Genomic DNA, 16,395 nt, shown 5'->3' with positions numbered 1-16,395 from the left:
GAGCGTGGAAGTAGTTGCCAATGGTAAGTGATGGAACAAATTAAAAGATTATTTCTTTTTTAATAAATGGAAATTTTATTCCTAATAGCCCTTTTTTTAAACAGATTTAAAATTATAATCAGAAAACACCCTGTAAATATCAAGTTACAATTTCTTCAGAGGCAGAAATAACAAAATTTTTTTAATACACTCCTGGAAATTGAAATAAGAACACCGTGAATTCATTGTCCCAGGAAGGGGAAATTTTATTGACACATTCCTGGGGTCAGATACATCACATGATCACACTGACAGAACCACAGGCACATAGACACAGGCAACAGAGCATGCACAATGTCGGCACTAGTACAGTGTATATCCACCTTTCGCAGCAATGCAAGCTGCTATTCTCCCATGGAGACGATCGTAGAGATGCTGGATGTAGTCCTGTGGAACGGCTTGCCATGCCATTTCCACCTGGCGCCTCAGTTGGACCAGCGTTCGTGCTGGACGTGCAGACCGCGTGAGACGACGCTTCATCCAGTCCCAAACATGCTCAATGGGGGACAGATCCGGAGATCTTGCTGGCCAGGGTAGTTGACTTACACCTTCTAGAGCACGTTGGGTGGCACTTGATACGTGCGGACGTGCATTGTCCTGTTGGAACAGCAAGTTCCCTTGCCGGTCTAGGAATGGTGGAACGATGGGTTCGATGACGGTTTGGATGTACCGTGCACTATTCAGTGTCCCCTCGACGATCACCAGAGGTGTACGGCCAGTGTAGGAGATCGCTCCCCACACCATGATGCCGGGTGTTGGCCCTGTGTGCCTCGGTCGTATGCAGTCCTGATTGTGGTGCTCACCTGCACGGCGCCAAACACGCATACGACTATCATTGGCACCAAGGCAGAAGCGACTCTCATCGCTGAAGACGACACGTCTCCATTCGTCCCTCCATTCACGCCTGTCGCGACACCACTGGAGGCGGGCTGCACGATGTTGGGGCGTGAGCGGAAGACGGCCTAACGGTGTGCGGGACCGTAGCCCAGCTTCATGGAGACGGTTGCGAATGGTCCTCGCCGATACCCCAGGAGTAACAGTGTCCCTAATTTGCTGGGAAGTGGCGGTGCGGTCCCCTACGGCACTGCGTAGGATCCTACGGTCTTGGCGTGCATCCGTGCGTCGCTGCGGTCCGGTCCCAGGTCGACGGGCACGTGCACCTTCCGCCGACCACTGGCGACAACATCGATGTACTGTGGAGACCTCACGCCCCACGTGTTGAGCAATTCGGCGATACGTCCACCCGGCCTCCCGCATGCCCACTATACGCCCTCGCTCAAAGTCCGTCAGCTGCACATACGGTTCACGTCCACGCTGTCGCGGCATGCTACCAGTGTTAAAGACTGGGATGGAGCTCCGTATGCCACGGCAAACTGGCTGACACTGACGGCGGCAGTGCACAAATGCTGCGCAGCTAGCGCCATTCGACGGCCAACACCGCGGTTCCTGGTGTGTCCGCTGTGCCGTGCGTGTTATCATTGCTTGTACAGCCCTCTCGCAGTGTCCGGAGCAAGTATGGTAGGTTTGACACACCGGTGTCAATGTGTTCTTTTTTCCATTTCCAGGAGTGTAGTATGAGCTTTCGCGCTGAGAACCTTGCCGCTCCCTTTTAACACGGCCATAGTCACGACCGCTCACAACAACCTCTGAAAGACGACACTGGTGCAAATCTGCAACACACCAGATTACTTTAAACTAAAAATTTTAACAACTCACACAAACTCATAAACTAAGCACCCCGTAAGAGGGATGGAAATGGTACAAAATACTCACATAAAAGATTAGTTGCCACCGAAACTGCAACTTTTTTTAAAAAGAACTCTTACGGTAGAAGGGTGGCAACTTAATATACTAAAATGACCATTTAAATAAAACCCATTAAATGCAGTTTTACGTAAAATGTACGAACATGTTCCACATTACACATATACCACCTCGTAAGATGATAGGCAAGATAAAAACATATTTCACGAATTCGGCCTTTACACCTTAAGCAATAAATTTGTTAACACCGAATCCGACAAACATGACAGAGGCAGCTACTAACGTATGGCAGATTGACAGGCAGACAGACACTAACTGCCTACCAAAAGGGGACGAGAGACAGACGAGCAAGCTGGGGACGAGAGACTGACCAAGAAAACAAGTAGAATTTAATAAGTAACTGAAACAACATATCACGAATCACTCAACTTCTAAGAATTGCAATTTCTGGCGAAGATCTGGCGCAGCACCTCCAAAACGCTCTCCCGAACCGTCCGCTGCCAGCCGCTTCAACGGACGCAGGAAGGCGCTCCGATCTCCCGTCTCACGGCGTCGCTGCTCGCACCGGCCAGACCGACGTTGTGGGTTGACTCCTGTTGCTCTCATGTCGGCCGCGAAGCCACAACGCCTCGCTGTACGGCGTGGCTACTGGACTCACATGGCGACCTCACATGCACCGACGCTCCAGGCGGACAAGTCATCTTGTGTCCCAGTGTGTGACCGACCAACCGATCGATCCAACCGCCAATGACCATTGCCTGAGCCAACTCGATCAGACTGGCGGCCTGACACATGCTAGCACTCCGCACAAGAGACAAGACACTAACCGCCTCACCAATGCGGACGAGAGACAGACTCAGACTAAATTGGCTGACCAAATGACCAGACTCGCCGACGCAGACTGACAGACTGACCGCCTGCCGGGCTCATATCGCCCCTTAAATGCGCGTGAACAGGCAACTTTTCCCCTTTCCCACCAGAGGGAGACACCAAAGCTGCGATTGCCACAGCGGCGCCACCGCCAGAAACGGAAGGCGACTGATTTACACTACGCGCAGCGGCGCGCTTTTCAAAACAGCAATTTTTACCACGGCTCACCTAGATACAGAACGACATCTGGGGACAACCATTCAAGATAGAAACAGAAAGAGTTAAGACACCGACAATTCTGTCAACACTAAAACGAGCTGACGGCACAATGATCAGAGGATGGAGAAGCACAGCAAAATATCTTATGAACAGGCTCCTCCCAGATGACGACCCCACACAAGACGAGCGAAACCACGCTGACCTAAGAGAGAGAGCATGAGGCAACCATACATGAGTGACAGTGTAACCATGCCATTTGCACAAGAAGATGTCGCGACGGCAATCAGCAGGCTTAGAAACCGAAAAGCACCTGGCCCAGACAAAATACTTTCAGAAACATTAAAACAAACAGTTTCACAAATCACACCTTTTCTTACTAACATTTTCAACGAGGCACTAATAACAGGTAGAATTCCAAACCTCTGTAAAACTGCTAATGTTGTAATAATCAGGAAATCAGAAGACAAAGAGCCAATAGACCTCAAAACGCACCGACCGATCTGTCTCTCAAACACTCTCGGCAAGGTACAGGAAAGGCTCCTGTGTGACCGTTTACAATCGCATAGACATCTCCTCGGCCTAACGCCCCTTCAGTTCGGATTCAGGAAAGGTGGATCAATAGAAGACGCCATCAACCGAAGACTGACAGTTACAAATAGCATCAGCGACAAACACGCGGTAGCCATTCTAATCGACATAGCCGTACCTCTTCGCCAGGTTTAGGGAAATGAGGCAACAGCTTCCCTCTACAACAGCCTCCTCCATTACTGCAGAGGTAGATTGGTGAAGTGGAGGTTATGGTACACGGAAGGTTGTTAAGAGAATAACAGAGGGGTGTCCACAGGGCTCGATCTGTGGACCAATATTCTGGGATATCACAATCGTGCTCTTGCTGAACACCCTGGACAGTCGTGTGTTGGCTTACACAGATGACCTGCTCGTAGTGGTGTCAGCCAACTCGAGAGCAGCACTAGAGACAAAAGGCACGCAACTGCTTCAGAAAATTAACAGTCGATGCAAAGAAAATAAATTAAACATAGCTGTATATTCACTGCTCAAAGGACCACTACAGAGGAATGCAGTTATAAAATTAGACAATACAAGCATACAGAGGAAGCAAGCCACATGTTATCTCGGACTGAATCTAGAGGAAATACAGACCTTTCACCACCATATAAAACTGACAATTGTCAAAGCCTCCAAAATTATGCACAAACTAGCAAGACTAAACACAACTCAGTACAAATTAACTATTACGACGATAAGAACCTACCACATTGCGATATTTGAATCCATCGCATGCTTCGCCGCAAGTGTTTGGGCTCACAGACTGAATATACAGACTAACAAGACAACTGCAAGACGAGGTCAGCGTAGTGTACTCCTGAGAATGAGCCTTCAGCACTACGTCACTAGAGGCACTTTGCATTGTGATGGGGACCTGCCCTATAGAACATAACTATACGTTATAGAGCTGTACTTTACTGGCTTAAGAGGGACGAGGCCGATAAAGTCCCCGAAATTACGGGTACCAACATTATGAACAAAACACAAATGAATCAATGGCGGATTCAAACATGCCAGAGAGCGTGGGATGCATCTGATGTACTCGAAAGACTACAACTGAAACATGACGACCTAAGCCGGGGGGGTGGTCCATTTCCTGACAGGCCCTGGGCCGTATCCGGTACATTAAACCGCATGGGACTAACTAACGATAAAGGTTGCGTATGCGGAGAAATTGGGACACCTGAACATGTCACACTGCTGTGCAACACGCTAGCACAAGTAAGACCTATACAGAATGACAAAGACATCGCCAGAATAATACGCAGTCCCGATGACTGGATCATAACAAACAGTGTAGCCGATATTGTATCGAACACTCTGCACGAAGAATACAAGCGCCAAAAGTCATGTGGAAGAAGGCGTAGACAAGCACAAACAACACAATAAACCACATAGGAGGACATAAGCACGAGCACAGATTCCGAAACCGAAGAAGGAACACTAAGTGAACATGATTTAGAAGGGATCAACATGTAAGGGACCAAAACCAACAATGCTTGGCACTGCATGCCACAACACAGTAACAAACAACGCAACAATCATAAAACAAAAAACACCGGCACCACATACTAAGACCTTAGTAATAAGGTAACGTCGCTTGGGAGGAGAAGGCTCAAAGAACTTTAATTCCGAGGCTCCTTCTCCCCAACGACATCCTGCATAAGTGTTTAAAGCACACTGCACACAAGCAGTAATGTATTGCTCGTCTTATTGTGTGCAGACAGAAGTATATTCTCTTCTTTATTCAAAGTCATAATCAATGAATTTTATTTATCAGAAATGTATTAAGTTATTTAAGGAATAATGTATTCAAGTAGCAATGAACTAACAACAACTAACAAGTATCAAACATAAGTGTATTTCTCCATTGAAGCTAACACTCATGTATTCCATGCTTGAAGTGCTCAATCAGTATTTAATCTGTATAATCTCTGTAAACATACATTAGCACAAACAATTTTGGATGAGAATACCTCGAGGTTGTACCGAGACCTTCGTTTCTGAAATAGGTAGAAATAGGCCACTATTAACCAACATACTTCTTAGACTGTATTACTCATCCAAATACAGCATATCACTTCCCTCTGTATATTACAAATTATTCTTAACCACGCTCATTGTGTTACATTTTCTTTTTTTCATTTTTCTTTGACATTTGCATTGTATAAAATATATTCCTTCCCCCCATGAACCATGGACCTTGCCGTTGGTGGGGAGGCTTGCGTGCCTCAGCGATACAGATGGCGGTATCGTAGGTGCAACCACAACGGAGGGGTATCTGTTGGGAGGCCAGACAAACGTGTGGTTCCTGAAGAGGGGCAGCAGCCTTTTCAGTAGTTGCAGGGGCAACAGTCTGGATGATTGACTGATCTGGCCTTGCAACATTAACCAAAACGGCCTTGCTGTGCTGTTACTGCGAACGGCTGAAAGCAAGGGGAAACTACAGCCGTAATTTTTCCCGAGGACATGCAGCTTTCCTGTATGATTAAATGATGATGGCATCCTCTTGGGTAAAATATTCCGGAGGTAAAATAGTCCCCCATTCGGATCTCCGGGCGGGGACTACTCAGGAGGATGTCGTTATCAGGAGAAAGAAAACTGGCGTTCTACGGATCGGAGCGTGGAATGTCAGATCCCTTAATCGGGCAGGTAGGTTAGAAAATTTAAAAAGGGAAATGGATAGGTTAAAGTTAGATATAGTGGGAATTAGTGAAGTTCGGTGGCAGGAGGAACAAGACTTCTGGTCAGGTGACTACAGGGTTATAAACACAAAATCAAATAGGGGTAATGCAGGAGTAGGTTTAATAATGAATAGGGAAATAGGAATGCGGGTAAGCTACTACAAACAGCATAGTGAACGCATTATTGTGGCCAAGATAGATACGAAGCCCACACCTACTACAGTTGTACAAGTTTATATGCAACTAGCTCTGCAGATGACGAAGAAATTGAAGAAATCAATGATGAAATAAAAGAAATTATTCAGGTAGTGAAGGGAGCTGAAAATTTAATAGTCATGGGTGACTGCAATTCGAGTGAAGGAAATGTAGGTGGATATGGATTGGGGCTAAGAAATCAAAGAGGAAGCCGCTTGGTAGAATTTTGCACAGAGCACAACTTAATCATAGCTAACACGTGGTTCAAGAATCATAAAAGAAGGTTGTACACATGGAAGAACCCAGGAGATACTAAAAGGTATCAGATAGATTATATAAGGGTAAGACAGAGATTTAGGAACCAGGTTTTAAGTTGTAAGACATTTCCAGGGGCAGATGTGGACTCTGACCACAATCTATTGGTTATAACCTGTAGATTAAAACTGAAGAAACTGCAAAAAGGTGGGAATTTAAGGAGATGGGACCTGGATAAACTGAAAGAACCAGAGGTTGTACCGAGTTTCAGGGAGAGCATAAGGGAACAATTGACAGGAATAGGGAGAAAAAATACAGTAGAAGAAGAATGGGTAGCTCTGAGGGATGTAGTAGTGAAGGCAGCAGAGGATAAAGTAGGTACAAAGACGAGGGCTGCTAGAAATCCTTGGGTAACAGAAGAAATATTGAATTTAATTGATGAAAGGAGAAAATATAAAAATGCAGTAAATGAAGCAGGCAAAAAGGAATACAAACGTCTCAAAAATGAGATCGACAGGAAGTGCAAAATGGCTAAACAGGGATGGCTAGAGGACAAATGTAACGATGTAGAAGCTTATCTCACTAGGGGTAAGATAGATACTGCCTACAGGAAAATTAAAGAGACCTTTGGAGAGAAGACAACCACGTGTATGAATATCAAGAGCTCAGATGGCAGCCCAGTTCTAAGCAAAGAAGGGAAGGCAGAAAGGTGGAAGGAGTATATAGAAGGTTTATACATGGGCGATGTACTTGAGGACAATATTATGGAAATGGAAGAGGATGTAGATGAAGACGAAATGGGAGATACGATACTGCGTGAAGAGTTTGACAGAGCACTGAAAGACCTGAGTCGAAACAAGGCCCCCGGAGTAGACAACATTCCATTAGAACTACTGACGGCCTTGGGACAACCAGTCCTGACAAAACTCTACCAGCTGGTGAGCAAGATGTATGAGGCAGGCGAAATACCCTCAGACTTCAAGAAGAATATAATAATTCCAATCCCAAACAAAGCAGGTGCTGACAGATGTGAAAATTACCGAACTATCAGTTTAATAAGCCACGGCTGCAAAATACTAACGCGAATTCTTTACAGACGAATGGAAAAACTGGTAGATGCAGACCTCGGGGAGGATCAGTTTGGATTCCGTCGAAATGTTGGAACACGTGAGGCAATACTGACCTTACGACTTATCTTAGATGAAAGATTAAGAAAAGGCAAACCTACGTTTCTAGCATTTGTAGACTTAGAGAAAGCTTCTGACAATGTTGACTGGAATACTCTTTTTCAAATTCTAAAGGTGGCAGGGGTAAAATACTGGGAGCGAAAGGCTATTTATAATTTGTACAGAAACCAGATGGCAGTAATAAGAGTCGAGGGGCATGAAAGGGAAGCAGTGGTTGGGAAAGGAGTGAGACACGGTTGTAGCCTCTCCCCGATGTTATTCAATCTGTATATTCAGCAAGCAGTAAAGGAAACAAAAGAAAAATTTGGAGTAGGTATTAAAATTCATGGAGACGAAGTAAAAACTTTGAGGTTCGCCGATGACATTGTAATTCTGTCAGAGACGGCAAAGGACTTGGAAAAGCAGTTGAACGGAATGGACAGTGTCTTGAAAGGAGGATATAAGATGAACATTAACAAAAGCAAAACGAGGATAATGGAATGTAGTCAAATTAAATCGGGTGATGCTGAGGGAATTAGATTAGGAAATGAGACACTTAAAGTAGTAAAGGAGTTTTGCTATTTAGGAAGTAAAATAACTGATGATGGTCGAAGTAGAGAGGATATAAAATGTAGACTGGCAATGGCAAGGAAAGCGTTTCTGAAGAAGAGAAATTTGTTAACATCGAATATAGATTTATGTATCAGGAAGTCGTTTCTGAAAGTATTTATTTGGAGTGTAGCCATGTATGGAAGTGAAACATGGACGATAACTAGTTTGGACAAGAAGAGAACAGAAGCTTTCGAAATATGGTGCTACAGAAGAATACTGAAGATAAGGTGGATAGAGTACGTAACTAATGAGGAGGTATTGAATAGGATTGGGGAGAAGAGAAGTTTGTGGCACAACTTGACTAGAAGAAGGGATCGGTTGGTAGGACATGTTTTGAGGCATCAAGGGATCACAAATTTAGCATTGGAGGGCAGCGTGGAGGGTAAAAATCGTAGAGGGAGACCGAGAGATGAGTACACTAAGCAGATTCAGAAGGATGTAGGTTGCAGTAGGTACTGGGAGATGAAGCAGCTTGCACAGGATAGAGTAGCATGGAGAGCTGCATCAAACCAGTCTCAGGACTGAAGACAACAACAACAACAAAATATATTCTCATCAACTCGGTAGTAACAAATTATATGGAACCATTTTAGCAATGTTTAAGCATTCAATTCGCTGTAACATCACAGAAATCTTTATATACTATGTTCTTTAAATTATTTAAAAAAATCATTAACAACTGTATATCAACGCGATTGTAACAATGAGAAATCCTTGCTATTAGAGTCAGAAGCATCCGACCCACTGTACATTTCAAGGCGTGGGTTACTCTGTACTGTTAATGAAATAAAATAAAATAAATAAATTTACCTGAGTGAGCCACAGAGGGTAAACACTGTAGGAGAAAACGGAGATGGGAATGTAGCCAGCAAATAACTGAGGTTAGGGGGTGCAAATGTTACTTCGAAGTGAAGAGATAACCACAGGAGAGGAATCTGTGGCGGGCTGCATAAGCCAGTCAGAGGAGTCACTACAAAAAAATGAAAAGAAGCAGTCAGTCAATTAGAATGTACGTGAAACTCATGGGCATTGCACACCCACTGTCAGCTTCTCCAGCGGTCCCCCTGCGTGTTTTGCGGCGTCAGAGGAAACTGGACGTTTGAGGGCGACTACGGGCTACAACTCCTTTTAGCAGTCATCACATACGCACACAAGCAAAATCTTCCATAACCTGCCAGAAAATGGAGGAATGCCTTATTTCACACCTGTTTTTCATCAACTGGTAGGACCTCTCCGTCAGCGTTTCTGTATTCTGTGGGTGTGTCCAGACAGACTGGCCGAGTTGATTCTTCTTCTCGCCAATTGTATTGTTTAACAGTAGCTTCCGTAGCAGTTGTGTAACGCACCTTGTCCAATACCAAAAAACATTCTCTCTCTCTCTCTCTCTCTCTCTCTCTCTCTCTCTCTCACTCACACACGCACACACACACACACACACACACACACACACACACACGCCGTAGTTATTCGACATAAAAGTTTTCTGGGTATGGTACCGCGTCATAATTAATAAATCTACTGCTGCAGTAGCTTTATACATTATGACGCGATACCATACCCAGAAATCTTTTACGTCGACTGACTCTGGCAGCGGAAGCCTACACAATTATAAGGCAGTTATTTTCTTCGGTAACTGCAAACATACAGTTGATTTTGTATGTCCATCCTTTTGACTGAAGGTTTGAGGGGCTTATATGTTCAATTATGTAATAAAATGGAACACCTGTTCCTTCGATAATTTTATAATATGGCAAACAGTTTCCGTGATTCAAGACACCATATCATATACGCGATTATGTTAGTGGCCAACATCTATGAACTGGTTTCCACAGACTGTAAAAACGATGTTGTTCCTCCAACCATCAACTTGGTCGTTAATGGTTAGAGACATAAACGAAAGTTGGTGGGCGTGTTCCAGCACCTGATACATTATGTCCGTTCAAATTTCGCGCCAGTTGCATAAGAGTGGAGCTAGTGCACCAGTATGAGCTTACAAACTAGGTATGCTTTAAATAAACGCTGTAACAGTCGTGATCGTTAGTTACGTGTGAGAGTGCACGTCTTGAGTTGATTTTAGTGACGAACGCCTTTAAGGCGACAGAGACGCCATTGCCAACACCTCACTGACTTTGACGGGGCTTCAAGGAGTTTTATGTTCCTCGTAAGATACTCCAGAAAGATTTGGCAAGAATGTGGCCACCGCACAACACTGCTGACAGCGCTGGTCACAAGAGTGTAGGGTCCTAAGAAGACCGGGCTCCCGACGGCCACGTGTCAATACTGAGAGTGAAGACCATCGTGTTCAGCGTACTACGTCTGCAGCAGCAATTTAAGCAGCAGTTAGCACTACAGTGACACAACAAACCATTACAAATCGGTTACTCCAGGGATAGAACCGAGCCAGGCGCCCTTTAGTGGGGATTCAGCTGAACCCAGACTACAGCTAATTGCAAGTTTAGTGGTAACTAGCTAGAGCTTACTGGATGGCAGGATGGAGGTGTATGTGTTTTCTGATGAAAGCTGTTTCTGCCTCTGGCCGGTGATGCCGATGTTTTCGTAAGGAGGAAGCCTGTTGAGGGCCAGCAACAAACCTGACTTGGTGCTAGACCTACACCTGGAGTTTGTGGTGCGATTTCGTATGACGGCAGGAGCAATCTCGCGGCTATCCCACGCAACCCGACTGGGAACTAACTTCAGTCTGATGATAAGACCTCTTGCGCTGCCATTCATGAACAGCATTCTACGGGATGTTTTCCAACAGGATAATACTCGCCTAAATGCCGTTGTTGTAACACAACGTGCTGCAACCCAACATCTGTCGGCATGTTGCCTTGGCCTATAAGAGCGCCGCATCTGTCTGCAGGCGAGCACCACTCCAGCGTCATCAACAACAAGCATTAACCGGCCCTTTACTAACCGACGAATTACAACCGACACGGAACTGCAGCCAAGAAAATGACGTCTTGCAACTGTACGGCGCAATCAATGGATTTTTGCATGTCTCGTTAGCGGGATGCAAGCAGAGCTCACCATCTGCAGCATCGTCCACAGGACTGACTGCGGACCTCTGGTATAGAGTCGAGAGGAGGGTCTGAATCAGAGGCTGAGACGGTTCTGCGACCGTGTAGGCTGCAGATTCCTCTACTTGCGCCATAGGGTGGTTGGGTATCGGGTTCCGCTGGATAGGTCAGGAGGCCACTACACACAGCAAGCGGCTACACGGGTATCAGGGGTTGTGTGGCGTGGACTGGGCTGTTTTTTTTTTTTTTTTAAGGTTATATGACCTCGATCAAGTACAGAAAGGGCAACAGTCTCAAAGGGTGCGGGACAAAGTCAGGACATGCGGGGACCAAGCAGCAAAAAATGTCTCTGAGCACTATGAGACTCAACATCTGAGGTCATCAGTCCCCTAGAACTTAGAACTACTTAACCTAAGGACATCAAACACATCCATGCCCGAGGCAGGATTCGAACCTGCGACCGTAGCCGTCGCGCGGTTCCAGACTGAAGCGGCTAGAACCACTCGGCCACAACGGCCGACACCAAGCAGCAATCGGAATTGTAATTGTAACTGTAAACTGTTAAAGCTGCGATGGTAAAGTACCGGAACCTCAAGCGCTGATAGAAAGCACCGAAGCTGAAATCGTTATAGGCATGGAAAGCTGGGTGAAGCCAGAGATAAATTCTGCCGAGATTTTTACAAAGGCACAGACGGTGTTTAGAAAGGATAGATTGCATGCAACCGGTGGTGGAGTGTTTGTCGCTGTTAGTAGTAGTAGTAGTAGTAGTAGTAGCAGTGGATAGTTAGATGTAGATTACTTTCAGCATTGTAGCGGTGACACCGGTTATTAATGCACCAGCATTTCACATTTCCAAAGGCTTATCTCGTGCTTACATCTAGCTGTGAACATGCAATCTTAATCACTTACACATGTCACCTACACAAACATAGTCCCGAAATTTCATTACTCTATATTAATTATAATTTGGTGTTGCGACTGTATGAACTTGGATGGTGTTACATGGACCACTCGCTGTGAGTAATAATATAGCTTTTATCAATTCCGAGTGGAGTGTCGTAGTCAACAACCTCCTAGAAAGGAAAATTAATTGGAAAGTAGTCCGCATTTGTAAGTTTTGGCGGTAACGGCACAGGACCGTTGATATCCTGTCCTGTGGGTGTGTGTTGCAGTACGAGCACGACGGCAGCGAGACACTGAGCGACGACCTGGTGGTGGTGGGCGTGGCCGGCGAGAAGCGCAGCGAGCCCGCCACGGTGCGCGTCCACGTGGCACCGGTCAACGACGAGCCGCCCACGCTCGTCAACAACACCGGGCTCGTCGTCTGGGACGGCGCCTCCGCCGTCATCACGCCCGCTCACCTCGGTGAGTTCTTCCTGACCGTGGCCCGGGAATACCTAGCTGTGGAGCGAGCACTCTGGTGCGCGGAACAGGTACATTGTATCCTAGGTCACGTGAGTCCCGTGCGGCACAACGTTTGGCCTTAACCTGTCTGCTGATGCTGAACGCCATTACCTCGCTACTGGGAAAACATGACACCCACACCCCTCCCCCCGTAGTACAGACGACCTTGTACACGTGTTTCATAGTTATAACTAACAGATCGCATTCGACATCTGGAATGAAGTGAAGGCCGCATTTACACCCAGATTTCTAGATAAGGTTCCACATCAACGGCCCGCACAACGAACATTTAAATCAGGTTAATGTCTTCCTGTGAGGGCTGGCTTTCTCGGTGAATTTCCTTGAAGATATCTTCTCTGGTTAAGAGCCGAGTCATGGCGGCCTGTTGTGGCTACCTTTCGACGAGTTTTCTACTCGTCATCTTCAGTCGGACTGTCATGTTCATGTTCAGTAACGCCCATCTATAGCCGCTGGGCCGCAGACTCCTCTGTTGGGGCCCCAATGGGTGGGGCAGCCTCCTACCTCAAGAAATATCGCGGCCAGTAGTAGGAAGGTCTCCGGGTGAGGTATCATCACTAAATAACGCAGACGTCCTGATTTTGTACGGTCCCCTTCGGTTGAATTTTTCAGGAGACAACTGATATGAATTAACGATCTCTTCACATCTCAAATGTAGCGTTTCTGGTGTCAAATTCTCTGCCGCTCCCAGTTGAACACATGTGCTCCAGTTTGTAAAATTGCTAAGAATTTTAGAAAATCGATAGCGGAATTTTAGTAGCCTGGAGTAAATTCGAATTCATGGAAACTTGATTTCTTTTGATACCCACTTTCTCCCAATCAAGCCCCATAAAGTGTTTCGGGAGCAGATTCATGAGCACCTTAGGATGGGCATAATTGTTTTCATACGATTTTGTTCGTCAACGAGATACTGAGGGAAATGTACAAAGACCCGTAAGACCCTTAGTGTCGGACCGATAGCTTACTAATCAGAGACATCATAATAGGTCCACGCGACCACCGAGAGCTTTTTAGCGCGAATTTCAGAAGTCCAATTAACCAACGCATTTTTATACAAAATATTTTCTGTCGTAATAATTATATTAAAGGTTCGCCAGGAAGCTATTTTACAGTTGCAACTCCCTCATTGCCATTTTAATGACAGTAATTATTTTCAGCCATAATGGCTATGTTTGTGCACTGTGACTGTGTGGATTAATTATTTATTTCAAGTGTCTGCTACCACTCACTTTTTGCTTTATGCTTAATCTAACATAATGCAACGTATTTCGAACATGTTCTGTTCATATTCTGGCGTTTATACATACATACATACATACATACATATAGAGAAATGTTACTTAAAATAAAGTCTTCAAGACATGTTTTAAATAACTTTAATCTAATGTACGAAATACTTTCACAAATTGTCTGGTAGAATCACAATTATTTTCAGCCATAATGGCTATGTTTGTGCACCGTAACTGTGTGGGATAATTATTTATTTCAAGTTTCTGCTACCAGTCACATTTTACTTTGTGCTTAATCTAACATAATGCAACGCTTTTCAAACATGTTCTGTTCATCTTCAGGCGTTTATACGTACACGTGCAGCACGTTTAACCCTGCACAGAATCATATGACTATATGTCTGCCTACTCATTTACTTCAGCAGCTGCAGTGCCCATTTTCAAGTGGAACTGCACTGTGCTTCTTGTAACTCCACTTTCTGCAGCACGCTTTCTGGTCGACTTGCAGGGCAAATGCATCACTGATGCACCAACTTCGGCACACGTTTCCCTTTATGTTGATGGATGACCGGAGCGACAGACAGCCGATACACTTCCCAGGCGAGAAGTTTTCATCTCCCGCGTGATCGACGTCAGTAAAGTTGGTGGCTCCTAACCGAACTGTTCGCGAGACATCTCCATTCCCTGCTAAACATTTTCCTTCTTGTGCTTTGGACATGGATTCAAACACTTGTCACCAAGCGCTCTTCCAAAGTGAAGTTATCTGTTATTGTTCTTCTCCAAAGACAAACAGGAAAACAATAAACTGCTCTACACACGAAATTTATCCTCTGCCCCAGGATTCACGTGGTAGTTACGCAGCAACCACATTGCAATTAATCTGAGGAGCACTGTTCCATATCAATGACTGAGATATGCGATTCAAATTTTAAATATCTCACTTGTTACTCTGTTACATGCATTTAGTTCAGGTGTAAAGGCATTTTCTTGCCACATTGTACTACCCACTGGAAACAACAGCAATTCCCAATTCCCTGCTGAAGCATTATGACAGTTGGACCGGCCACTGAAACTGCAATATATAGAACTACCATAGTGACTTTATTCTTCAATATAGGTGAATAACGACATTGTAACAGCAGAAAAAGCTGCCATTGCAATCATAAATTATAAAGTGAAATTTTATACCATGAAATAACAGCCTTAAATTCTAGGGACTGTTGATATGAAAACTGCCTAAAAACCTTTTTCGTTGATTTTCTATCACTAAACATAGGTTAATCCTAGTGTGTATGGATACCTGACGTAAGGCTGTGAAAACATGAATCCAAGAACATTTCACTAGACTGCAACAAGTGTCACAGCTCACATATCACTCTTTTTGTAGAGAAGAAGAGAGAATTACCACAATTTATTACGTGTCTTACATTCGTTGATAAAATTTTGTAGTATGTTTTAACAGAATTTGCTGCTGTGGCGTTCTGAAACGGTTTCACAATGCGCCAAATAGAACGTGTCTAGAAATTCGTCGCATCAGCATCTACGATATGCAGTTTAATGTTTCTGTATTACTTTTAATGGATTTTCTTTCTATTTTTATAAAAGACTAAGCCGCAGTAACGTTCTATAGTTCACTCTATTTGTTTGGCGCATTTATGTAGAAACGTTCAGTACATCACAGAATAAATGTCACGTGGTAAATTCGTAGAATTAAATAAGGGTAAATCAAAGCCAAATAACTCCTGTACACACACACACACACACACACACACACACACACACACACACACACACACACACACTGGATGGAATACGTGGACCCCAAATGTCTGCGTGTAGTCTTACTTCCGTGGAAGTGAGCTTAAGTGTTCTGAATGGTTGCGAATCGTGTAACAGTGGCGGGACTCTGGTACAAGCCCAGAATTAACGTAAAGGGATGTGGAAAACCGCCTGAAAAACATATCCATTGGCCCCTTTTGTTACTCCATCATGTGAAGCTTGCATCTTCCTGTCCTGGAAGGGTCACATTAACAAAAAAAAGAAAAACAAAAAAAATGGTTCAAATGGCTCTGAGCACTATGGGACTTAACTCCTGAGGTCATCAGTCCCCTAGAACTTAGAACTACTTAAACCTAACAAACCTAAGGACATCACACACATCCATGACCGAGGCAGGATTCGAACCATCCACCGTAGCAGTCGCGCGGCTCCAGACTGTAGCGTCCAGAACCGCTCGGCCACACCAGCCGGCGTCACATTAACAGTCACGGCTATTGGGACGAGTAGGCGAATCTCAGTTTTATTAATAACACTCAATTATTCTCTACGCTATGGTATAAATCCACCCCAAAAC

The 16,395-nt window shown here is 44.8% G+C and overlaps 1 protein-coding gene across 1 annotated transcript in view; it reads left to right on the top strand.

The window, feature by feature from the left end:
* The window catches only part of LOC126266933 (chondroitin sulfate proteoglycan 4), a 551,011-nt gene that overhangs the window by 441,455 nt on the left and 93,161 nt on the right, over positions 1 to 16,395 (top strand). The window contains exon 16 of the mRNA XM_049971625.1: positions 12,564 to 12,756. Coding sequence (XP_049827582.1) covers positions 12,564 to 12,756 — 193 coding nt within the window. The remainder of the gene's footprint in view (positions 1 to 12,563; positions 12,757 to 16,395) is intronic.

The sequence above is a fragment of the Schistocerca gregaria genome, chromosome 4 (assembly GCF_023897955.1).
Source record: "Schistocerca gregaria isolate iqSchGreg1 chromosome 4, iqSchGreg1.2, whole genome shotgun sequence".
Classification (NCBI taxonomy): domain Eukaryota; kingdom Metazoa; phylum Arthropoda; class Insecta; order Orthoptera; family Acrididae; genus Schistocerca; species Schistocerca gregaria.
The sequence above is the reverse complement of the archived record's forward strand: the minus strand, read 5'-3'. Positions and strand labels throughout refer to the sequence as shown.